The following is a 26,145-nucleotide window of genomic DNA, read 5'->3' as shown; positions in this document are numbered from 1 at the left end:
TTAAGTCATCCTTCAGTCATTTGTGATGTGCAGTTTAGGGGAAGTCTGTAAAACATATTTTTCTACAGGGTGTTCTTCATCTTCACAGAAGATTAAAAAAAATTCCATAGAGGAGTTCAATGCTAGACATTTAGTTGGGGAACATTTTATTTATATCCAGAACTTTGTACTATTTCAGAGAAAAAGTGCTTGAAGGTGTGTAGGTTTCAGCAACTTGGGATTTGCATTTTTCTGTAAAATCAGCACAGTTTTGTAGTTATACTAGTAGGTTTTACATGTGTGAAACAGATCTCGGTAGCTTCTGTTTAAACATAAGTTATCACATTCTTTAATGAAGCATCACTAATAACTGGACACTAAACTCATTAAAAAAAATCCAGCATGCTTTTCCACTTTAGTTATAAGAAACTGTAGTGATCTGCTGGAAATTTCTGATTGTTTATTTTTGTAGGAGTTTTATCAACTTGAGTACATTCTAATATAAGGAACAGCAAAGTCTATATTTTGGATAAAAAGTTTTTTATACTTTATCTTGCTAGAAGTTTTTAAATACTTTTTAGGGTCAAGTAAATGATTTGTGGAGAAAAAAATTTTTCCCACGCAGCTTCAATTTTTATTTTGTCTAATCTGATCTGAAATATACTCATGTTATAAAAAATTACATTTGTCAAGATGTTCTGTTGTATTATTTTGATAACATATTTTTCCTCATCTATATTAAAGATAATGTTCTTTCATTTCAGATAAAATGAAGCCCACATAGTTTAGTGAATAGTAGATCCTGTGACTGTAAAACAATAAACTTTAACAGAAAGGGGAAGATATAATTTCATTTAGAAGTACTAAACTTTTTCAAACATTTCTCTCATTGGGACTAAAACTCTTTAAGACTCAATACATATTTATTTTTGAAGGAGCTTCATATTGATTATGCTTTAATCGTTTTTAAAGGTCAGTTCAACTCTGAAGTTCATGAGAAGGCCTCAAAATTGCTAGGTTTCAAGGAACTTGTTCCTCTAGAGCTATACCCTAGGTGAGGAATATCTTTCCATCATTTGTCAAATACTAGAAAACATGAATAGTAAATAATTTTCATGTAATTTTTGGTATAAATAAATAAATATACCCTGTCCTTAAGTTTGGCATGCATCTTTGTTAGTTGGACTAGCTATTGGAAACTTTACTCCTTATAAGTAACCTTTGGCAAGAGCAAACCAAAGAAAATGAGCAATTATTTTCAATACTGAATATACACTACATGGCCAAAAGTATGTGGACACCCAATCATCACACTCATATGTGCTTGTTGAACATCACATTCCAAACCATGGACATTAATGTGGAGTTAGTCCCCCTTTACTGCTATAACAGCCTCCACTCTTCTGGGAAGGGGAAGACTTTTTGCTAAATTCTGGAATGTGGCTTCAGGGATTTACTTCTATTCAGCTAAAGGGGTATTAGTGAGGTCAGACGAGAAGGCCTGGCTCACAGTCAGCATTCCAATTCCCAAAGGTATTCAGTGAGGTTGAGGTCAGGGCTGTGCAGGCCAGTCAAGTACTTCTACACCAACCTCAGCAAACCATGTCTTTATGGACCTCACTTTGTGTGAGGAGGCATTTTCAGTCCTGCTGAAACAAAAAAGAGCCTTCCCCAAACTGTTCAGTAGAATGTCATTGTATGCTGTAGCATTAAGATTTCCCTAGCCCAAACCATGAAAAACAGCCCCAGAGCATTATTCTTCCAATTACAGTTTGCATTTAGGCTTTCTCTTGACATCCACCAAACCTAGATTTGTCTATCAGACTACCAGATGGTGAAGTGTGATACATCACTCCAGAGAATGAGTTTCCACTACTACAGACTCCATTGACAGTGTGCTTTACATAGCACATTGTGATCTTAGGTTTGTGTGCAGCTGCTTGGCCATGGAAACCCATTTCATGAGGCTACCAAAGGCAGTTTGGAACTCAGTAGTGAGTGCTGCAATTATGGACAGACGATTTTTATGCACTACGAGCTTTAGCACTCGGTTGTCCCTTTCTGTGAGCTTGTGTGGTTTACCGCTTTGTGGCTGTGCTGTTATTGCTCCTAGACGTTTCCACTTCACAATAACAGCACTTACAGTTGACCATGGCAGCTCTAGTAGGGCAGAAATTTGAAATAACTTGTTGGAAAGGTGGCATCCTATGACAGTGCCACGTTGAAGGTTGCTGACTCTTTAGTATGACCCCATTCTTCTGCCAGTGCTTGTCTATATGCTTGATTTTATGTTAGCAATGAGTGTGGCTGAACTAGATGAACCCACTAATTGGGTGTCCTCATACTTTTAGTCATGCAGTGGAGTTATCTGTGATGGGTAAAGAACAGTTCTAACACTTGCTGCATCATCTGATTTTTTTTTATCTTATTTGCACTTAATTTGAAGGATTATATTGTAACAGTTTAAAATGGACATGCTGCTACAATTAGGTTTCAATTAAAAAAAATTATTTGCAATAAAAACACTTAAAGATAAATTCAACATAGTTAACAAACTGGCCAGGACTTTAAGAAACATTTTATCATAAATGTTAGTAAATCCATAATAATGAAATCAGGAAAAAAACCAGAAAGAAAATACACAAATACAATACTGAGTGACAAACAGCAATAACTATGTATCTCATGACTCCCTTTTTTTTTTTCTTTCCTGTTATGTCTTGTAAATTTAGTGACTAATGCATCAGTCTACCAGTTATATTCAGAGCTGTCTGGTCAGTTATAACTGTAAATTCTTCTCTAGCACAGACTTTGGCTAAATGTTCAAACTCTGTAGTAGTATAGTTTCTTTCTGCAGAGATCAGTGTTTTAGTGGCATATGCTGTGACACCATTTTGAAACAGAACTGCTCCTCATCCAACACTTGAAGAATCAGTGTATAAAAAATAATGTTCACTTTTTCTTGGAAGTTGCAAGATATGAGATGCACATAAAACCTGTTTTAATTTCTGGAATACATCTTCATGCTAGGGAGTCCATGTTCACCTGATATGCTTCCTTCACAATGGATACAATGATTTGGAAATTGTAGCAAATTTTGGAATAAACTGATTTAACCAGACACACATGCCCAAGAATATGATTAAATATTTGCAGTTGCTCAGAGTTAGAAAGTCTGTAACAGCTTTCACTTTATCATCATTTGTTTATATTTCCTCAGAAAAGTGTAAATCCTAAATATATTTCTAACTGGCAAATGTGCTTTTAGAAACATTTACAGTAAGATTAGTTGTACACAGCTTGTAGAAAACCAATTCACTATTATCTAACACTACTGGGTACAAACTAATCAGTGTTTCTTTAAATTCTCTCCAGCATTTGAAAGCCTTCCACCATTCTAATGGCCCTCCCCTCAAACAAGAAGCCACAGTTTCCACCCATTATTTTCAGGTATTTGATACATCTAAAAATCTCTTTCTAAACTTTTAAGAAATTCCAAGACATTAAAATTTGGCTTACTACCAAATGTTTTAGTGGGAAGGGTTAATGGGTTGACTGTGGGGATATAAACTGATGATTTTTTCTGTAGGTATAGTGGACTCTTGTTTGTGGTTTAGGGAAAGAAGACATGGGGTTTTAATATTTCCTCCTGTTCTTTCAATACTGACCCAGATTACTTTGTGCTTGCCACATCAGCCTCACTAGGTAATTTATATTCAACTTAATCACTTGAAAACAAATATCTTAAGTCACAATTCAACCTTTATGAAAAAGTCCTTGTTTGGGTACCAATGTAGTGGCATGGTCATTTTAGACAGTTACAAACTTTAAGCCAATCTGGTTTTCACTGTTTCAAACAAGTTAAATAAGAATGTAAAGGTCATCATAATAGTTTAGAATACATCACTTCATTAATCACTTTCATTTAGTGTTCTAAGTAGAAGAAAGTTGGTCTTTTACAAGGTTTCATAATACAACTTCTTTTCATTAGGCCTAAACCTGTGGTGTCAACTCCAGAATTTCCAGGAGGGGAAATATATGTGGATGTGCAACACTTAACAAACATCATCACAGAATACCAAATTTTAATGCATCATCCTAGGTATAGCAGATAAGAAATACACATTAATTGGAAACTTTTTGTTGTTGTTGTTCAAAGATGTAAGTGAAGGTTCACAAATTTCTTTTTATATGTTTCCATATCCAAATGGTGTTTTCCCTGCTTTACATAATATTGTAACTTTTTTTTCAATTGTTGTGAGAAGTTTAAATGGATATTATTAACTGTTCTGTTGTGTAGGGAAAATATCAACATTTTTGTTTTTATTCTACAGTGTTGAAGGGCATTTACAGACTATCATGTGGCCAATAATCGAACAAACCCACTTCATATTGATCAGTTTTTACCAAAAGCTCGAGTGTAAGTATCCAGCAAATTATTCTTCTCAGTGAAAAAAAAAAATTTTTTTTTCTTTCTCATAGATAAAATTTTACCTGAATAAAAATAAATGATCTTCTACTTAATGTCCTTCTGTGGACTAACAATGCTAGAAACAGTTTCAGTACCTGTGGTGGGCAGAGCACAGATAACTCATGATCTAAAAGTTTAAATTGATGGAGTAGGTGTGTATGTATACACATATGTAAAGTCACACAATTACTTATTTTATAAATTGTTTTGAAACAAAACACAACCAACTTTGTTGGCATAATATATATATTATTGATTGTACTGCCCAGTTAACCTCTCAATATAACTGACCATGTGAACTCTTTAGATTTAACACTTTTAACTTTCAATATAGTGAGTATATCTTCATATTACAAGATTTTAACATACAATAAGTCACATTTCATAGTGAAGTATTTTTAATAAAATAAAGATTAGTCCATGAATAATCTTTTTGTAATCCCTATGATCTCCTAAATGCATTTTAAGCATTTTTTATTCAGTACAACTTTACAGTTTATTTTAGCCTATCACAAAACTGAATCTGTCAATTTGATAAACCTTGTAATCTCCAAAAATATAAAAAAAATCTAAATTACATTTTTTTCTTTATAGAATTACTTCAGATTGTTACATGATACCACCCTCATTAGTTTTAAGTTCATTGCTCTTTGATAATAACTCCTGCCATGCCATTATAAGTTGTAAATCAATTGAAGCACATGCAACTTGCATCACGCTATCAAAATAGGAAACAAAGTACTTAGCTCACCTTTTTTTTCTTGCTCTCGATTGTTGAGGAGAGTTCACTCTTTTTATACTATCATGATATTGTACTTAATTAAATAGTACATCAATCAATGTAGACAAAATTCCCTGGCCTTCAAACTCTGCAACAAGAATTGTCATAAGTTAATGCATGCTATTTGGTTAAATTCCACAAGGAAATGATGTTGGTATTCTGAGTAAAACTAACATTTAACCATTCAGAACATAATTTGGTGGGTGGGGCAAAAAGGGTCTGATTTTATTATTTGGTAGCTTTGTAACCCAAACAAAGCAGAAGACTATAATAAATATGATTTGTTTGAACAGTGAAAATTTTATACTTTCTTGAGGGTTGGTGGGACCACAGTACACCTTCAGATTTACAATGCTAAAGTCAAGAGCTGGATTTCTTTGCAATGGACACCAAACATGCTTGCCCTTTCAGCCGTGGGGTATTGTAATGTGACGGTCAATCCCACTATTCATTGGTAAAATAGTAGTCCAAGAATTTCCTCTAGTCTTACACTGCTAAATTAGGGATGGCTAGTGCAGATAGCCCTCAAATAGCTTTGCATGAAATTCAAAAAACAAACTTGCAGTAGACACAACAGACAGGCTTATTGTGGCTCTCATATAAGAAAATATACTTTATTGTATTACACTATTGTTTACTTCAAAGTTTAAGTAACAGGAAAACTATAGATTTGGAGTTACTCATAACTTTGATTCTTCTAAGGTGAACTATTCAGAAAACAAAATAATGCATGTTTTTATTTTTTTGTAACAGCCTGTTAGTAAACATGGAAGCACTTAATATACGTCTTAGTGACAGTCTTCATCACATCTATGATGTAAAAACTGTGGAAGAGTGGTTTGCTGTTAATGTTCTTCCATGTCTCCAGAAACTGAGGCATTTAGTACGGGACGCAGAACAACAAAATGTCTTAAATGCTTGTATTTCCACAAGGTAGCCATGATGGAGAAATAAAACAAGATTCTATTATGGGCATATTTTGAGATCTTTTATGTCCATGATAGCTGTATAAAGTTTTAAAGTAAAACTGTGTGGGGAGCATTTCAAGTGAGTTGCTGTGTTAGATAACAGTTATTAATATTAAGTTCTTCAGGAAACAGTGTACAGTCTATAATAAAATAATGACAAATTTCTGTTGTAGTAGGATTTATTTGTGACAGCAACAATGATCATCTCTATCTATCTTTCAGTCAGTTAAGAAGAATTCAACCTCTTATCTCATAGTAGAGTATTACAGCATTCACATACCAGGTAATCACGTATTGTACATTTTTGTGGAATAAAGTCATTATTTGTACCAGAGTGATTTGTTGTTGTTTTTTTTATAAATGTATTAAAAGCTGTGTATTTATTGTAAAGTTTTGTGAAAAAAAAGTCTTATATTAAAATTTGGCAAAATATAAGAAACAGGTTTAACACTTATGATACATTAAGATTTTTTCTTCTACACCTTTTCATCTGTGACTTCTGCCATATAATTTAAGGCACTACCTGCTTTAAACCAGTTTATTTGAGTTTCATTGAATGTGTGCAGAAGGTTAAAGCTTTCCTTGGAACCATCGTCATGCTTGATCTCACATTTCACGGGCTGAAAGGAAGAAACGGACTTATAAGAAATGATGGTCGTTTTATTATATAACAGTTATAGAATTGTTCCTTTAAAAGTCGAATCTTAACATGACTTTCTTTTCCTGTGGTTAATTTATGAAACTATGAAAACCATTTTGTAACACAGCACACTTTGACTTAAATAATTGTTCATACATTATTATACTAGACGCATTAGACTGCTTTTTCAAAAGATAATGTTGCATTACAGTTAGTGTGAAAAATATAAAATCACATCTCTGATCTTATTTTTGTTGATTTCATATAAAGTTACACCAGTGAAAGTTCTTGTACAAAGTTAATGAATTGCTATAGTACTTCAATGAAATACACCCTCAGGATAACCCATACCTTTCCTCTGGTAAAGAAATAATATATTTAAACTCTATACATATGATTTTAGTGGCTTGGGAAAACTGAACTTTAAAGATTCAAACATCACCAGTGAGTAAAACCTCTATAAATTTCACACCAATACATTATATATCTGCTCAGTGAAGAAATTTAATTTCCACCATCCTAAAAATTTGTAGCTAAAGCGATAAAATCTATTAAGGTTAGATAAGAAATTTCCTTGCAGTATTGGACTGGTGAAACATGACAGAACCAAGCTAAAAAGGCTAATCATTTTCAACAGTAATTGATTTTTTAGAGCTCTCAAACATTCTCTCACAAAACTAATACATTAAGTCTTTTAAGACTCCTTTGTCATATTATGGTACTAAACTCTGCTTAGATTAGGACTTTAGGGTTAAATCTACTGTCACATTTTCTATGATGAAGGTTGTTTACTCTTACCTTGTTGGGAGCAAGATTTTTAAGGCCTAATAAAGACACCTTGTCATTTGGTCTAATCTTCATATAGTCTTCTGGGTTTTCAAAAGTGAGTGGAAGCACACCTTGTTTCTTTAAGTTAGTTTCTACAAAAATAAGTTTCTTATATCAAAATGTATTTACTCTGAAAAAATCCTAGAATTCTGTAGGAGTAAACACTATATAATAGGAATTAGAAAAGTGTAGGCAAAGGTCTCAAACATTATCTGCCTATTTTTGCATAATTTTACTTAAGAGATTTCATTTAGACAATTTGCATGGTGAACTTATTTTAGAAGACTGCAAGTACATTGAAATGTATAACAAGTTCTCCAGGTAAATTGTCCACATCAACAAATTTTAATACTTCTGTACTTTTTAAAATCCCTTTGCACTTTTGTAATGTTCAATGTTTAAAAAACTCAATGATTATTTTAAAACAATTATTTAATACACAATTCTAAAATTAAGACAGTTTCCAGTCTCACAAATACAGTAAAATACTAATAACTCACTATACAAGATTAAAGTCAATAAAAAAAAAACAAGCCTGATAATTTGGCAGCATGATATAAACTAGTTAAATTTGCTAATTACCTTAATACCATTGATAATTCTATAATATTCAGTTATTAAAGTGACAGAAATTGTTTACCTTTCTTGGATGTTTTAGTGAATAACAATAAGAATAAATTGGAAATCACTATTTATTACAAACCATTTCTTGTAATCATTCTGCCACATGAAAAATTGCAAAAACTACCATTTTTTTATTCTTATGTGGATAGAATATTAAAATTACGTTGTAAACAAGATGATATTAACAATGAGTTATTATTAAATAAGCTCATAGCTGTATAAAGAGGTTTTAATCCTATTATTAAGAAACAGGACAAATATACAGTTGAAGCCATTTGCCAGAACAGTGAAAAAACTTAAAAACAAGAAAATATTTTTTTGGCATATAAACATAGTCAAATGCTTAATACAATTAAAAATAAAAGATTATTTGAGAAAAATCTGGTGTATAAAAAACATCATATGAATGTAAAATAACTTACATAGGACATACTAGAAGATATTTAAAATTCAGAATTAATGAACACAAAAAGTGTTAAAAATAATAATATTACTATTTCACCTTTAACAAAACACATCAGTAAAACTAAAGATAAATTCAATGGGGAAAAAAAATGTTATTTTAGCACAACCTTGAAATTTAATTTGGTATGAATATATGTGAATCCACTAAGATAATTAAATATAAAAAAGTAAATTTCAATTACTAAATAAGGATGAATAATGGATATGTTGTCAGTAGATGGCATGAACTTCTTTAGAATGTTAGTCTTCTGCCAAATGTATAAATAGAGGGTTATATTTTGCAAACGATTACACTCCTAAAGATGATGTACTAATAAGTCAAAATATGTAGAGTACAGTTTCCAGTCTCGTAAGTTTTTTTAGTAATTTTATTCTTGTATATCAAGTTATTTGTATTTTATTGTATTAAATAATTGTTGTTTTAAAATGATAGTTTAACTTCTCTACTTGTTTTAATATTTTTCAAACAATTTTCATATACATTTATCTTAATTTTATTTACATCTTTGACCCAAACTGTTCTTTAAGTTATAAAAATGTTTTGGTAAATGTACTTGTGATAAACGTGGTCCACTTACAATGCTTACATTCATTGCAGAAGCTTTGAAGTATCTTTACCATAAAAATAAAATGTCTTACAAACTCAAACTTAATTTTATCAGAAACCTTCCATAAAGCTGCAATGTTAGGTAGTAGACATGATTTGGTATTTTCAACCTGAATGGTCAGATTGGAGACATCTGGTGTTCACAGCATAGCCATCCTAATTTTGAACTACTGACCAAGTTAGAAGGCAGCCAGGATAATGGGAAAGATTTTTACACTTTTTGTCTAAGTACAGTTGAAAGGTGTGGCATGACTCATGAACCTTTAAAAACACAGTCTGAAAGATTTTACAGAAATAGTACTTTATATTTTTCAACATGTTAGCTGTAAAGTTATTATTACGTGTACTTCTCACTATGATAATTGAGATACAAACCAAGCTCATGATATATACAGTTATAAAAATAAAAAATTCACATTCTCCTTACTATGAGTTTATTCTTAAATATACTTATAGAAATAACAATGCATTTATGACATTCTTTGAACAGCACTGATAAAACTATTAAAAGTGAAAATATAAAAAGAATGCCAACAGGCACACTTTTTTGTTGTTTATTATGTACCTAGTGATGACTTATCAGTTAATACCAACATACTCTCTCAGCTTAAATGATGAATATGTGGCAAAAACTGCCTTACCATGTATTCTGGCAAAACTCTTTACAATAATTGCTCTCCCCCCTAGGTGACGAGGTTCTAAGGCAGCATGTTCACGAGAACTTCCTTCACCATAATTTTCATCTCCAATAATACACCACTTGACTCCCCTCGCCTGAAAAATACAAGTCTTTTTAACATACAGACACAGATACATTCTGTGATGAAGAGCAAAAAGTACTTTGAATTATATTTGTGTCTCTACTTTTTCTTCTTCCTTCTTCCAGACTCTTTCTAACTGACTTTTATTCCTTCATTTCTGGGCAAATCAACTTGAAACTTTGTAGGATTACACCTTGGTCTCCAATATGCTGGACATCTAACATTTTTTTGAGATAGGCCTTTTATATACTATGGGGTTCTGTGCAGTCATATTTAAAACAATCAAATCAAAAATTAGCACAAATATACATTTTCATGTGCCCAACACACTGACATACAAAACAAAATTTGGATTTGCCCATTTTAAGTCTCTCTAATTTTTTTTTTTTTTTCCCGAGGGAAACTAAGACTTGAAGAAGTACATTTTGGTGATTTGCATGGCTATAGTTCAACCAATTAACAAGGAATTTGGTACAAATGCACTTTTCTGCAGTTTCCACACACTGAAAAACAAAAATGGTGGCCTTCCCAATTTTTGGTAATAACAGAGGATTCAAGGTGCCACAAAAATCATACATTTAGGGTTTTTTTGACAAATACTCTGCTGTATTTTAGCCAATTTCTGTTGGATTTAATACAAATATACTTTTTTTTTTTCTCCATTTGATCCAAAACAGAGCTTTACACAATTTAAAAATTTTTCTCTTTTGCTGAATTTGTCAGAAAGGAAAGTACAATTTGGGGTTTTTTGAGCAATTTGTGTGCACACCATCCAACTTGCATAGAATTTGGTACAAAGATACCTTCTTGCAGATTCCAAACAATGATATACAGAATGTTTTATTTTGCTGGTGACAAAACTTGCTGTGGTGGAATTTTCTGGTGGACACACACTGCATTTGCTTGCGTATGTCAGCTTTTTAATAATCATTTTAAATCACTCCTATTAAAAAAACTGTCCTAATTTTTCAGATAACTAATATGATTCATAGCTTCTTACAAAACAAAATAAAAAAGGACAACAAATCTATTAATATTTTGTGTGCATTAATTTAAAATGTTTACTTTTAATTACATCTTATGGCATACTTGAACATTTTGTACATCACAGGATATTCAAACAGCAAAAAGTTTATATCTAAAAGTATATACAGCAGAATCCAAGAATTCAAAGTTTTTATATTGAATAAGCTGAAACACGTAAAAAATTCCAAAAACTATTAAAATATATTTCACAGTTTTATAGTTTACATGCCAAATAGTCATATAATTCTTCAAACATGTGGGAAAAATTAGAAACTTGGTATAAAATAAATCTTACTTTGTACATTCTAGCAGTATCAGGAACAGCTGCATAATCTTCAGTTAAATGATTTTTAACAAAATTAGCCTCATTCGTTTCTTCATTAATAGCTCTATGAAAAGCAAATTCAGAAACAATATTATAATTCATACTTGATCTTTAGGACATGTTGCACATTATAGAAACAGAGAATTTATTCACTGATATATTAGGATATGTTAGGCTAATATTTCTAATAAAACTGCTATCTTTGAGATGACAGTGTTGGGCTAATATTTCTAAATGTAATCTCCACTTATGAAGAAAAGTTGGAGAGATTCATTACAAATTTAATCTTAAATTGCACTTTTGTATTATTTTCTAAATTCAGATTAACATGCAGAAATCTAGAATTGGAAACTCATACATTGTCACTCTAATCCCAAGACATGAAAAATCATCAAATATTCAGCATTTTCATTGACCATTTTTTAAAAGTTTCAGAACTTAAGTGTGGAAAACACTACAATATTTAACACTGTTCTTCTCATTTAACTCATTATTAGTAATAAATAACATCACAAGTAGGTTGGTTGGTTGATTTGGTGTTTTATGGCACAAAGTGGCTAGGCTATCTGCACCAAACATCCAGTAAAAAGTTAAAGTAAATTTAGTAAAATTCATAAAAGGACATTAAGGTAAAACAAGACAAAGTTTAAAAAAAAGCATAAATAGCATAAAACCAATGTTTACATATTGTCTACAGCAATAAGAGGAAACTACAGTAATACAAGTTGTAAAGGACTTTCTGCAACATAAATGTAATTATCATAACTCGCCAGGAATACTAACAGGTAAGTACAAAACCACCATCAGTCACCTGAAGTTGGCCTCCCAGTCCTGGTTTAGAGTTATTTGACGTTATGGCCATTTTCAAAAGTAAAGTAATAAAAGTTTTAAAAGACTTGTAGCAAAGTTTTAATAATAACTCAAAAGGATGACAAGCAGGTCATTCAAACAGTAGCGTTAGTCACCTGAGGTTCGCCTCTCCAGTCCTGGTTTTGAGTTATTTGATGTTATGGCCATTTTCCTATTTTAAATCAAACAAGATGGACTGTGATCCTTAAAAGGGAATCACATTAAAAAAAGGTCTAATGTATAAATTAAAAAACTTAAATGGCATTAAAAAGATGAATGGCTTTTAAGAAACTGAAAACTTTTCCAAGATGGACAAGTGTCATCATCACCAATAACATTGTCAAACTTCATGGACAAATCTTGGGACAAAATATGTTTAAAATGGTGCTATTGTTGAGAGTCGTAACGACGGCAAGAAAGTAAAACATGGCTTATTGTGGCCCAAGTATTACACAGACTATATATTAGTGTATCAGTTCCAGATAAAAAAAAATGATGAGTTAAAAAACTGTGACCAATGCATAGTCTAGTCCAGTATAGAGTTTTATTTGGAAAAGCTTGTTTTCATGATGCTCACTCCAAGTCGACTGCCAGCAAGCCAAGCCTTGAATACAGAACAATAGTCCATGCATGGAACAGGTATAGCAATAATAGTGCTAGAGCAGATAGATTTAGCTGCAGTGTCAGCAAGCTCATTCCCACAAATACCAACATGGCCTGGTATCCAGAAAAACTGGATAGAAGCAGATGATAAAGAGAAATGGGCCAGTCAGTTTTGAATATTGGCGAGAACAGGGTGTGAACTAACGTGAAGCGATTCCAGGGCCAGTAAAGAACTAAGTGAGTCAGTATAAATAGTGCAGTTTGAGTATTGCTTAGCTTCTATGTGATCCAGAGCAAGAGAAATGGCATACAGTTGTACAGATGTAGAGTGGATTCTGCACACAACCACCGAACCACAACAAACCATGGCAGAGCCCACACAGTCACCTGATATCAAACCATATGGTTCAAAAGATGTTCAGCAAATAACAGACAGTATTTCCAATCAGAAGTGTCTGCTCTTCTCAGATAACTTAAAGATAGGTCACATTTGGGGACTGTAAAAAGCCATGGTGGGATGGGCTGACCAGTGGATACAGCAATGTTATACAAGGACAGACCTAATTCATCCAACTGTGCCTGGATATTGAGGCCAAAAGGAGCAATGGCAGATCATCTGTTCTGAAAAAGTTTGGCTCACTGAGGAAGGAAAATACAACCCCAGGTGGGATGCTTTGGTAAGGAACAAAGTTTCAAAGCATATAGTAAAGACAGTTGCAAACAGCAGAGGTGAAAAGGTTTGCGAGACTCTATGTATAAGCTCTGAACTGGGGAAGTGTGGAAAGCTCCAGTACAGAGCTGAAGTCCTTGATGATGAATGGGGTCCAGCATCTTTAAGGCCAAAGTTCTGGCAGAGCCATAGATCAGAGATCCATGGTTGAATTTTCATTGAATAAGAGCACAATATATCTTTAGCATAGAACATCAATCTGCTCCCCAAGGGGAGGAAGAGAATACATGGAAGATGTTCAGTCCTCTTGTACATTTGACTTGTAGCTGCTTGATGTATGGTATACAGGTTAGTCAAAGATAAGCCCCAAGAACTTTTTCTCAGGGACCACAGGCAGCACAACTTCACAGATATGGAGTTAAGGATCAGGGTGAATACCCCGTTGGCTGCAAGAGTGCATGCAAATGGTTTTAGAGAGAGAAAAGTTAAAACAGTTTGCTGTGGTTCACTTTAGTAAACATTTGAGGGCAGTCTGTAGCTGCCGTTTAATATATCTCATGTTCGATGACTGACATGAGATGTGAAAGTCGTTGACATAGAGCCCATTTGCAATAGTGAGAGGGAGTTGTTCATTGATGGCATTAATCTTTATACTGAAAAGTATGACACTCAAAACACAGCCCTGAGGGACTCTAGAAAAGAATGAGAAAGTGTCAAACCCACACAAACTTGGAATCTCCTATCCCTTAAAAAAGTTTTAATAAAAATGGGCAAATGGCCACGTAACCCACATATATGGAGGTCTCGCAAAATACCATACCTCCATGTTGTATCATAAGACTTCTCAATGTCAAAGAATATTGATACAAGATATTGTCATCTGATTGATGTTTGAAGTGGAATCAGGTGGTCCATGGTGGAGCGATGTCGTCAGAACCCACACTGGCTGGGCAAAAGGACAATGTTTGATTCGAGGAATCAAACAAGATGAGCATTAACCATCCTCTAAGATCTTATAGAGACAGCTCGTCAAAGCAATTTGACGTTAGTTTGAAGGAATCTTGGGATCTTTCCCAGGCTTAGAGAAAGGTAGGACAATAGCCTAGCACCAGGCATCAGGAAACACATTCTCCTGCCAGATGCAGTTAAAAAGAATCAGAAGAATAGCAAGAGAAGCAGGAGATAGATGCTGCAGCATTTCATAGTGGAGATCATCAGATCCAACTGATATACTACCAGACTGATGAAGGGCCAGTTTGAGTTCCACCAGTGTAAAGGGATGATTATAATCACAGAGACAATCAGCTCGAAAGGAAAGAGGTGATTGCTCTACCTGAGTCTTCATGGCTAAGAAAGTGGAGGAAGAAGCAGAAGCGCTAGATACCCAGCAAAAGCTTTCACCTTGATTATTGGCAATGCTCTGGGTATCAACTACTTCCTGGCCATCAGAGAGCAAGATCAAGAGGGGAACAGAATTATATTGCCCACCGATCTTTCGAATCTTGTCCCATATGACTGAGTATACTAAAGATACTCAGAACTGTATCTTCTATGTGCAAACACACGGCTAAAAGTATTCTGCTAAAGCATTTATAATTTCTTACTCAAAATAGATTTCTCTACAAATTCCTAAAAAGCATATGTTCAATTAACTAAAATTCTTTAAAAAAAAGAAGACAATCATAGCTACCAATTGTCAAGTATTCGCTTCATTTTCTTCAAAAACTTTAAAGTTGATTACTCCAGCTTTGAAGATATTTTTAAAAGCATGAATGATAAAATTTCAGACATTTATAAACTGTCTAACATTTGTAATTTTCCAAAAAAATTAACGTACCCAACAAGCATGTTGTTTGAAATATTGTCTAAGTGACCCCTGTACTTCAGCCATGGGCCTGCAGCACTGATATGATCAGTAGTACACTTGCCTTTAACCTTTAAATATACAAGAAAAATCAAAATAAAACTGCCACTCAAAGAACACAAGCTAACCAATAAGATGTTTTGGGGGTTTTTCAAAACTGATAAAGTTTAACAAGTTTTAGAAGTAAATAAAATGAAAGCGAAAGTAAAGGCTCTCTGCTTTTGAAATATGAGACTTTTTGTTATTGTTGTTACAGGAATATTCCAGAATAAGAATGCTATTTTATATATCCTTAACACACCCATACTGGAATTTTAAGTTACTTCCAAAATATTAAAAATATTCTTTTTATGTAGGTTAACTACTCAAAAGAACATTATGAAAGATAAGAACAAGTTTACTTAATGAAAATTCTAATACTTTCATCAAGATTATTAGTTATAATTCACACAAAAGAAAACATTTTCTTTTGTTGAAAATGTATTTCTGATATATACACTTACCTCTCTTCACAGAAAGCTATCTTCCCCATATATCTGCCTAAAAGAGTTGTATGCTACTCCTATTCATGAGATTTTTGTGATTTGCACTGCTACATAAATATATTATTATGCAGTAAAAGCCCTTCACCAACAAGAAGGCAACAGAAACTCTTTATGCACTAGCTCCCTCTATGATTTTGTACTTGTGATCTTCTTTCTTTGCAGAGGAAAGGAATAATAAGTTGCACCAAAAGTGTGGAGAAAAAGTATGAAGTGTAAACAAAGGTGAGTGTCTATCGGAAATACATTTTCTGGTTAGGCAAATATTAACTTCTGTGAGGATACACACCTCTCACATGGAAAGCTAGAATATCACATTGGTATAATGGAAGATCTGGTTAAAACTTCACCTAGATGAGCTCTCTTCAGAAAACATTCAAAGGAAGCCTATGATGTATGACACACAATGGTGGGATCTCCACAAGGGCATACTTGTGAAAAACTGCATCTCATCTCTTCCAGGGTATACTCTTTGCCCAGAGTAAACAGAAGGAAGAGGCAAAGGAGATGTATGTGTAACAAACATGGGAAGAATAAGAATATGGCCAAAGTACTTGCACACAAGAGGTCAAAGAACTAGTATGCATATAGTGGTTGGGAAACTTTCAGAGGTTAATAGCATATGACTGTCTTCACTCTTTTGGTAGATTCTCATACCAACATCAGCTGCAGGAGGAGGGCAAAGAAATTTGTCTAATTATGTAATATTAAGCATGTAGTGTGTGCTAATTTTGACAGTACTGGGGATATGTTATTGCAGAAGTAGGGAATGATATACTTGTACATACAGTCACGACAGAAAGTGTTCTTCTTTATAGAAGGCCTTCAACTCTTGCAAGTTTTTCGAATGATGCTGATAAACCTGGTCTTCAACTCATGCTAAACGTTTTCAATTGGGTTGAGATCGGGTGACTGCAATGGCCACTCTAGAACGCTTATATGGTTCCTCTGCAACCAGGATTGCACATATTTTGATGTGTGCTTAGGATCATTGTCATGCTGGAAGATCCAACGATGTCCAAGCCGCAAGTTCCGAGCATCATTCTTGATATAAGTGCCTAATATATCAACTACTCTTCTTATTTCATGATTCTGTTGACACGGTGAAAGCTGCCTACACCAGAAGAGCTGAAAAAACCCCATAGCATGATTGAGCCACCTCTGTGTTTAACCATAGGGACGGTGTTCTTTGGAAGATTTTGTTCCCCTTCTTACAGAAATTATAGCAAAAATCATTGTAGCCGAAAAACTCAATTTTAGTCTCGTCTGACCAAAGAATACTCTTCCAATAGTAAAGGGTTTATCTACATGCTTTCTTGCATACCTCAATCGTGCTTCTAAATAAACAGGCTTTAAATATGGAGTTTTACGAGGACGGCATGCTTTGAACCCAGAAGAGCGTAACATGTTCGTAACTGTAAAGGTGCTTACTTCAACTCAAATTTCCCTTACCAGTTTCTGTATGTCATTACGTGTTAAACGAGGGTTCTTATTAACTTCTCTGAGAACCTTCCTCTTGGTTCTCTCTGGAATTTTGGTGGGGCGTCTGGAATGAGGGAGGTTAGCAGTTGATCATGTAAGCTAAAACTTGGCAATTATGCTTTGAACAGTAGATTTTGGCACATTAAGTTGTGTAGCAATACCAAAAAGAGACATACGAGACTTGTATTTTACAATAATTCGGTTTTTTAAATCACTGGACAGTTGTTTCCTGTTCGCCATGATGACCAAGCAGATAATGACGGAGACAGTGCTAAATTGCCAGAAGTACATTTTTTGCCAGCTAAATTCTAATAACTATGAACACACTGTCTAGTTTTGGAATGGTATAATGTAGTTTATTTGCCAAACTAAATAAAATTTGTATGGGAATATCAGTTGTTTCACACATTCTGAACTGTACGAACACTTTCTGCTCCTCCTATTTTTGATCATTTGTTTATAAACAGTTTATTTGTCATTTAATTTACATAAAAATTTATGTAGATTTGTGTTGGTATAATATTTATAATATATTATACTTCTATTAGCCTACTCGTGACACGTTTTAAGTTATGAGCAAAAAAAACACTCGGGACACAGGGGTACGAACACTTTCTGTCGTAACTGTACCTCAACTTGACAGTCACATGTCTTGGAATGAGCTCACCTCATCTCTGCTGGACAGTTCCAAGCCGCAGGTATAAGGCACAGACTTTTGATGTACTTGCCTAAACTCTGCTGTACAGATGCAGATTGCAGGAAGGCACAGTGAAGTGCTTCTGGCATGTTTTTAGCATAATTATATGAAGGATGACCTGTCTACAGTGACAGTGTCATCACTGTTCCAATTCTTTCTAAGTGACACCCCTTGTTCTAGCTCTGGCAGTTAGGTCAGTCACAATCAGTGGGTGTTTTTCATAGTCCACCACCCCAGAAGCTAGAAAATTGTAAGTGATAAATAAGAGTCTCCCAAGCTCCATTTGATAAAAAAAAAAAAAAGAGGAATTTGTGATGAGAGATTCAGAGTAAATATACAAATCCCCATCAGTCCTGTTTCAGCCAGAAAGGTCTTTTACTGAAGACAGTGCAACATGTGACCACATAAACCTATTTTGACAACTCAGCAAGTATGAACCAGGGAAGTATGCAAAGCACCACTTGATGGATGATGGTTTTACTGATGTCTATCTACTGTCTGATCCAGACTGTATGAATCAAACAGTAGATAGACATCAGAATATACCTTGAGTGGTCTTGCTGAACATCACATCTCAACAGTGAACATACATGAAGACTGAAAGGTACCACCAGCCACCTGATAGGATTCTCTAAGCAATGTTACATAAATTAAGATGAAAGGACACTGATTAAACAGAGACAGGCAAGAGCCCACAGGAGACAAGACAGTAGCCGGTAAATATGGTGGCTGAAGAAGGTGCGAGATATAATTCACATGAAATTCTGGAGGATCTCATCCAGCAGCTGTCAGAAATAAGAAATGAAAGAATTGGTGGCAAATCTGAAGAAAAGAAATACTCATCATTCTGCAGGTGTCAACCCCTAATGATTAACAAACAAAACAGAACAAGTGATAGACCCAGCCTCTGTTAGAAGAAATGTCCCAAGAAAGATATGAAGATGAGAGACAGGGGTACAGGAACAATAAAGAAGGTTTAGGGTTAAAAACAAAGATCCAGGATATGGTACCCTTCCTGATATGCTATCAAAAGTATGAAAACGTTGGTGTAGCAAAGGAGAAAAATGTAAGAAAGTTATTCAGAGATACTCTCCATCTTGATAAGGAAGTGTTAGTGAAAAGGTGAAAGTCGAATTTGGATGGAAGTAGAGACATCCAGCAATCATGAAAGATCCTTGGAAAAGAAGAGAGAGAACAGAAGAACCACCAAGTCCAAATGTATCAATGAGGAAGTACATTGAACCATGGCCAAAAGAAATAAACACTTCTGGTGAAGTCATGGTCCCCAAAAGCAACAGAACCTGTCATGCAGCAAAAGTAGGATAGGTTTGTGTCTTTTTGGTAGAAAGCTCTAAAGCTTACAGGTGGATAGGAGTACATTAAGCCCAGATGAGAAATAATTTGAAAAATAGTCCCATATGAGCTAGATATTTGGTGAGGGTTAGAAAGGATTGGAAGTTTAGCAAATGAAGAGAATTGTGAAGTAAAGACTACCTGTGAGGGGGGGGGGGAGCAGAAGAAACTAATTGTAGATGTAATAATTGTAACAGATTTACTGTTACACATTTATTTCAGTATAGGTTTTTTTAATGCATATGATATACATTGTTGGATGTGTATTGTGCAAGTCCTGCCTGTTTTCTAAATCTGTATAATATTCTTGAGAGTAAGAATAAAAAATATTTGTTTTATGAAAACACTAGCATGTTTTTGAATATTGTTAAAAGTTCAAGATTCTCATGTGGTTGGTACATAAAACTGATGTGCCAAGAAACAGTTGTTATTATTATTGGTCAGCTACAGCCAGTATACTGTAAGCCTCCAAAGCTATAATTGTGATTAATGCTTATTAGTCAGAAACCTACAGAATTTGACTGGGAATGCTTATAGATTCCAAACATTACAAACCACAAAACTTCAGCAAACTAGCTTCGGATGCTAGTATTTCTATAAGGATACTAAATATCTTCATCAGTAAAAAGTCAGCTTGTAAGGAAGTGAGGCCAACTAAGCTAATTAGCTTAAGCAAAGTGTAACAATATCAACTTAGAATTAATTTGCTTATCATGGACTTGAAATGTTGATGAAATATTCAATTCTAGATCAGATAGAAGACTAAATATAAATATAGTATGTAAAACCCTTGTATATAAACCAATATTTTTAATAACTTTAAAATAGCCATTGTTATAAACTGTATTGTTGTTAGTAGATTAAAATATATGTGTTAAGAAAGAAAAATTACAAATATAAATCTTGTTGGCAAGTATCTTAAATTTAATAAATATTGACATTTAATTAACTTCTACATTAAAATTTTCAGCTACTTAAAATTGAACACTTCTCTGAGATAAATTATAATATGTAAAATAATGTAATTGCAGATCTAGTCAATGCAGATGGCAAGGGAAAGTCTTTACTACTCTCTTGAAAGAATAGGAAGCTGAAGCAATGTCAGGTAGAAAAGCCTGAAATTGTATCATACAATTCTGATACGAGTCAAGAGAAACGTCTTGAAGACTCTCCAATAGGAATATAAAGGAATACATCCAAGACATTGACCTTAATCACCTATAAACCAGGTGAAACAAAGGGAACTATAAAGGGAAAAGAAATTTTCTATACAAAAGTTCATAGTCTTTTTGATTATCATGAAGCAGCAAGAGTTAAACCTTGAAGAAGAGTCATACACCAACAGATCTGATACAGCATCTAACAGATGTGTAAGATAGATGAGATAGAAAGAAGGAGTGAAGTGAACTGGGTATGAGCTGAAAAGAGGAGAAATGAAGGGAAAATCTGTGACTGAGAATTAGATTAGCCTATCTGTCTACAGGTAGTTTTTCCCAAAGGTTCTGCATAACACAACATATGAGTCCTCATGAGATCTGAAAATGTTCTGTATTCACTTAAGAGACTGGTGAGTCTGAAGATAAGTTGAGCAGAAAAGAAGGATATACAGAAAGTAGGAAAGATTAGGTGAAATTCAGGAGTGGGAGGGATGAAGTAAAATAAGCAAGGAAGTTAATGAGGACTGATGATGAGCAGGTTATTTGCACAATTCAATTGAATCTGATATGTCTTACAAAGAAAAGGGTGAAGAAAGGGAGTGAGGCAGAGGTCTTTTAAAAAAAGGAGAAAGTAAGCTGAACATAGGAAAGGAAGGTTCCCTATCTGACAACAAATGATCCAAGTGAGCAGGGAAAAGGTAGAAAAAGTAGTATGGTCAATGGTAGAAAAAACAAGAGAATGAGAACAAGCAGTAAAGTAACATGGGGCTCAATGAAGTGCTTCTGACATGAGGTGTAGAGAAGAAAGGCAACAAAGCACAGACACGGGGATTAGGTGAGGATGAAAGAATTGGACAATTAAAAGTGTAACCAACCCCAATGGACCTGTCTCTCAAACAAGCAAAAGAGACTCCATGGTTGGTGACTTTAGAAAGCGGAAGTTTGAATAACTGTAGGCCAGGATAAAAGAACCAGAAATGTGAGGAGAACAAGGCATATGATAGCAGGAATATAGATGACCTGATATGGTAGTTGCATGAATACCAATATCAGGAGAAAGGAGGAAAAATGTAAAATTATTTAGAGGTAGGATTATGAAGGAGGGTAGAAGAGAACATACATGAGCTATAAGATCTTGATAATATGAGGAAGTCTGAAAATTCTAAACAATAAAAACAAACATGGTTAAAGCTGTCTTCCTTTTCATTCTACTACTCAGGATGAGGTGAAGGAACACCAGGTGAATGGATGAATACAATAGAACCCACAACCTTCTACACTATGCCCATCAGATCGTACACTTTGAAGCTGGACTAATGTGAAGATATTACTCAGTCATGCAAGAAATGGATGTTTCATAAATGTGAAAGTTCATAATCAGAAGAAAAAAGGAGACAACATCCCTTAATTGACTGAAAATTGTGATTGAAGGAGAAAAAACAAAAATGTCTTGTATGCTTATTCCTGAAAAAAAGGAATGAAGCTCATAAGTGCAAAAGCATAGTGAAAGCTAGTGTGCAAAAGATGGTATCACCCTCCTACTAATAGGTGGCTTTTACTGCATAATAGCATCCTTATGCCATAGAACAATTCATGAGATATCTTCTGAGTTTAGGTTGGAGTTGCTTAAAGGCTAGTGGCAGCAAATCTTTATAGCAGATGCAAGGGGAAGATAGCTTTCTGTTAGAAGAGATGTGTATTGTCTTTGAAAGTACACATACAAAGAAAAATAAATAAAAAAAAGGTAAAATACGACAAAAATTAATAAGTCTAAACTAACAAAGAATTAAGGAAACAGAGAAAATAAAATAAGGAGGAAAATAATTTTGATAAAGACTTGTTTCTGTTTTCTCTATTCCACTTTGTGATAAACTAGCTTTTCAGTACATTATTTTCCTTTGTTTCATATACCTATACTTTTGGTAAATTTTTTCTTACTCTTTTATTTTAGTTATATTTTCTGTTTCTGCAATACATCATATCAGTTTTTATTTTCAGGCAAGAACTTAAATTTCACCAAGTGATAACATCTATGAAATTCCAAATTACTATTATCACAGCAATACTTCCCCATTTCAGGTGTATGGTTGATTTTACTATATTACTGATAATTGAGCAGTTCTGGGAATGTCTGCACAATTAAAATTCACAAGTAAAACCTATACCTTTATCAGAATCAGCAAATCTATTAAGTCTTTGCCATCCCACTTATCAAATGGCTCAAGTAACTGCAATCTTTGGCTCTTGGGGTCAACATCTACATCAATGTAAGAGCCATCTTCTGGAGGAGACCGATAGGTGTCCTGACCTGGATCAAACCCTTGATATGGTAAGGTATCACCTTGTGGACTTTCTAGCTTAAATCTTTCTCCTGAAAATTTCCAAATACTGATTATGGTTTAAAGTTTAACAGACGAGAATTGTATGAAATAACTCTATAGGAATGCAATTCTAGCAAAATTAACTAAAACGATTCCCAATTCCTGAATACGCTTTAAATTTAATAATATACCTTTACTTCCAGTTAACTCATCAGCTAGTGGGTTGAAATCTAATCTTCCTGCAATAGACAAAGCAGTAACAAGTTCAGGTGATGCTACAAAAGCATGGGTTGCAGGGTTGGCATCATTTCGTCCAGTGAAATTCGATTATATGATGAAACAATGGTGTTTTTATCACCTTTAGCAACATCTTTCCTGTAAAAGTAGTGTAAAAGACATAACTGCAATCTTTGTTTTGCAATGATATACTGTTTACAAAAGTACTCACACATACCTGTGTACACTACTGATTTCATGCTTTATTTTGAAATAGATATTAAGTGTGCACTTAACATTTTGTTTAAAAAAATCAACAATGAGGGAATGTATCTGGTCCTAGTTTCAAGATAAGATAAAAAACAACAACAATATACTTGGCATTTCAAGAAATAAAATCAATGCATTTGATTAAACATAACACAAACCTATCCCATTGTCCAATGCAAGGTCCACAAGCATTAGCTAACACAACACCTCCAAATTCTTGAAATACTTTAGCCTAAAAACAAAGAAAGCTACCATTAAAATTTAGTTTGTAGGAATCAAAATACTGATAAATAAAAACTTACAATCAGTTTTGAGCTGCATACAAACTTTCATCAGTTGTTATTAGCATAACTTGAAACACGTTTTTCTACACTATGCAAATAGAGCAAAACATGAATTCTTTATAGATAATCGAACTTAAATATTAAATCAGCTGTCACTGAGGCCTGTCTAATGACAGTAGTGAAGTAAAAGAACTATTTCACTACAACTAAAGTTAACAAACCACTTCTATGATTGTGATAAGCTTGCACTAATATATTACTTACTTTTGGTTAAGAAAATTACCAGATATCACAAAATCATTTAAGTGAACTTGAGGAAAACTTGAATTTAAATATTCAGAACAACTCAGCAACAAAAAGTAACCTTTTCAATTACAAAACTAACTGTGATTCTTGTTCATCCTTGAAACATTTACTTGGTATATTGCATTTCTCAGCCCATTTAGCCCTCGACATCTTTGCAGTCTCGATGACAATAAATTTATCTTCAACATTTCATTTTAGGGAAGTTAAATATACCACCTACCTGACCATCACGTTCAATAGTAGCACGGATTTGTTCAGAGCCTGGAGTGACTGTGAATTTGGATTTGGATTTTAGTCCATAATTCAGGGCTTGTTTTGCTATGCTACTGGCTCGAGCCATGTCTTCATAGCTACTGTTAGTACAGCTCCCAATTAAACCTTAGAAAATGTTATCAGAATTTCTTAAGAAAAATTCCCTGATAGGGGGAGTATCTTTGGCATATTTAAAAAAAAACTAAGAAAGCAACATTTAAGACGACAATTATTGTACTAAAGGTAAATATGCTGAGGAATACTGCCTTAATGATTCATGCACAAAAACAAGTAAACACATCCTTTTTGTGATATTTTTTTATTTTATATACTGGAAGTTATGAATTTCTGTGCAAAGCTACACTAAGATACATTTGTACACATAACCATCCCTCTTACTTTGAACTGACAGTTTAGAGAAAAAATCAAAAAATACAACAGCACCCACCAACAATTCATGAGTTATATTCATAATTCAGTCTCATAATTCACCCATTGTCCCATATTATGGAGAATGATTCTGCATCATTGGACTACAAACCTGTGAATTCTTGGACTCACAGTCTGATTAAGCTGACCACTAGTCAATGCCCAATCCACCACAAAGAAAACAAAAATTCAATAACTTACAATCAAACAGTTCATATTTGATTAATTTGGTATAGCTTAATAAAGCTTCACCTTCAGTGATGTCAAGAAACTTAAACTTACCAACTTTAATTTCCAATGGCCATCCATTTTCTTTGGCTTGCTTCCCAAACCTAGAGATAGGATGAGCAAGGTCTGGAGTGAAAGGTCCATTTATATGAGGTTCCAACTGTAATAACAAAATTAGTTAAAAAGTAACACACTGGAAATGTCTTTTAATGTGTTTATCATATATTATAATCAAGAAACTCAAGTTACTTTATTCATCTGTTGTCAAAACCACTTAATGAAAACAATCTTTAATTTCAATGACTTAAATTACACACAAACTTCAAGGTGAAAGTAATGAAAAATTTAACATCTCAATCACACTATACTTGGTGCTAACAAAACTCTTCAATTAATACCAGAATTCATCAGGCCAGTTGGGATATGACAGACATAACAGTGGTATAAAAAAACAAAAAAAACTATTAATATCACCAATTATTTGAACAACAACTGTTCTGTTGTGAACTTGATTAAGTTAGTGAAATGCAGTACTAGTACAACAATCATGTACAGCTTTAAATTCATAATGCCCATTACAGGAAACAGATTTTCTGTATATACTTTTCCAAAATGGTCTGAATAAGATTATTTCATACAATTATCCTAACAATGCACTAACCTCATCCAAGTTGATTTCTACAAGTTGGTCATACTCACATCCCTTGTCAGGTGTCAGTAGAAATGTAAATTGGTCAGACAGATCTGCTATTTCTAGATTTAAAAACATTTATTTGGAAAAATATTACTTTCAGAATTTCACTACCACTTAAAAGTGAAAACATAATTAACAAATCATCTCAGTGACAAATCTGATGAATTTGACAAACTACAACACAGAAATCTATAATTCTCTGTTTACCATATATGTTTTATTAAATATCCTAAAAATTGAAATAAATAAATGTAAGCTTCAGAATTATACTCAGAATATAATACCTCAAATTAACTCTATAATTACAAAAGTATACAGGACAAGCAATAAAAAACACCTTTTCTTCCAGTAGCTACCATATAGTCAGTCATCCTAGGGTTGTATGGAAACATAGATGTAGTGGCTCCAATTTCAGCACCCATATTACAGATTGTTCCCATTCCTACATATAAG

At 33.7% G+C, this 26,145-nt stretch overlaps 2 protein-coding genes and 1 pseudogene across 5 annotated transcripts in view; 2 read left to right on the top strand and 1 right to left on the bottom strand.

Moving 5' to 3' along the window:
- Positions 1-4,152, top strand: part of LOC143236059 (hexosaminidase D-like) — a 49,598-nt gene extending 45,446 nt beyond the window's left edge. For 2 of the 3 annotated variants that reach the window (XM_076474315.1, XM_076474316.1), the window contains 2 exons: positions 952-1,033; positions 3,971-4,152. In XM_076474315.1, coding sequence (XP_076330430.1) covers positions 952-1,033; positions 3,971-4,094 — 206 coding nt within the window. In that variant the 3' untranslated portion in view covers positions 4,095-4,152. Of the gene's footprint in view, positions 1-951; positions 1,034-3,354; positions 3,430-3,970 lie in introns of all 3 variants that reach the window. The other variant, XR_013019436.1, reaches the window with a different exon arrangement.
- A 34-nt stretch (positions 4,153-4,186) lies between these two features.
- LOC143236238 (hexosaminidase D-like) lies at positions 4,187-6,307 on the top strand. The gene is made up of 3 exons (XM_076474517.1): positions 4,187-4,215; positions 4,322-4,399; positions 5,985-6,307. The coding sequence occupies exons 1-3, from the start codon at positions 4,187-4,189 to the stop codon at positions 6,166-6,168; spliced, it is 291 nt and encodes a 96-aa protein (XP_076330632.1). The 3' UTR covers positions 6,169-6,307.
- Positions 6,308-6,360: 53 nt separating this feature from the next.
- Positions 6,361-26,145, bottom strand: part of LOC143236058 (aconitate hydratase, mitochondrial-like) — a 59,376-nt pseudogene continuing 39,591 nt past the window's right edge. Inside the window, exons 11-22 of the transcript XR_013019435.1 lie at positions 26,030-26,134; positions 25,660-25,751; positions 25,053-25,158; positions 24,310-24,467; positions 23,658-23,731; positions 23,205-23,388; positions 22,858-23,063; positions 15,435-15,532; positions 11,446-11,539; positions 10,005-10,137; positions 7,638-7,759; positions 6,361-6,819 (exon numbers count right to left, since the gene is read on the bottom strand). The product of XR_013019435.1 is annotated as an aconitate hydratase, mitochondrial-like (transcript). The remainder of the gene's footprint in view (positions 6,820-7,637; positions 7,760-10,004; positions 10,138-11,445; positions 11,540-15,434; positions 15,533-22,857; positions 23,064-23,204; positions 23,389-23,657; positions 23,732-24,309; positions 24,468-25,052; positions 25,159-25,659; positions 25,752-26,029; positions 26,135-26,145) is intronic.

Source organism: Tachypleus tridentatus, chromosome 13 (assembly GCF_004210375.1).
Source record: "Tachypleus tridentatus isolate NWPU-2018 chromosome 13, ASM421037v1, whole genome shotgun sequence".
Taxonomy (NCBI): domain Eukaryota; kingdom Metazoa; phylum Arthropoda; class Merostomata; order Xiphosura; family Limulidae; genus Tachypleus; species Tachypleus tridentatus.
This window is presented reverse-complemented; position numbering and strand designations above follow the sequence as displayed.

Bases quoted from the DNA above. Each gene is read 5' to 3' on its own strand.
- LOC143236238 (XM_076474517.1), top strand. From the start codon at position 4,187: ATGGTGTTTTCCCTGCTTTACATAATATT. The intron at 4,216-4,321 runs GTAACTTTTTTT...ACAGTGTTGAAG, and splicing joins TCCCTGCTTTACATAATATT to GGCATTTACAGACTATCATG. The intron at 4,400-5,984 runs GTAAGTATCCAG...TTTTTGTAACAG, and splicing joins TTTTTACCAAAAGCTCGAGT to CCTGTTAGTAAACATGGAAG.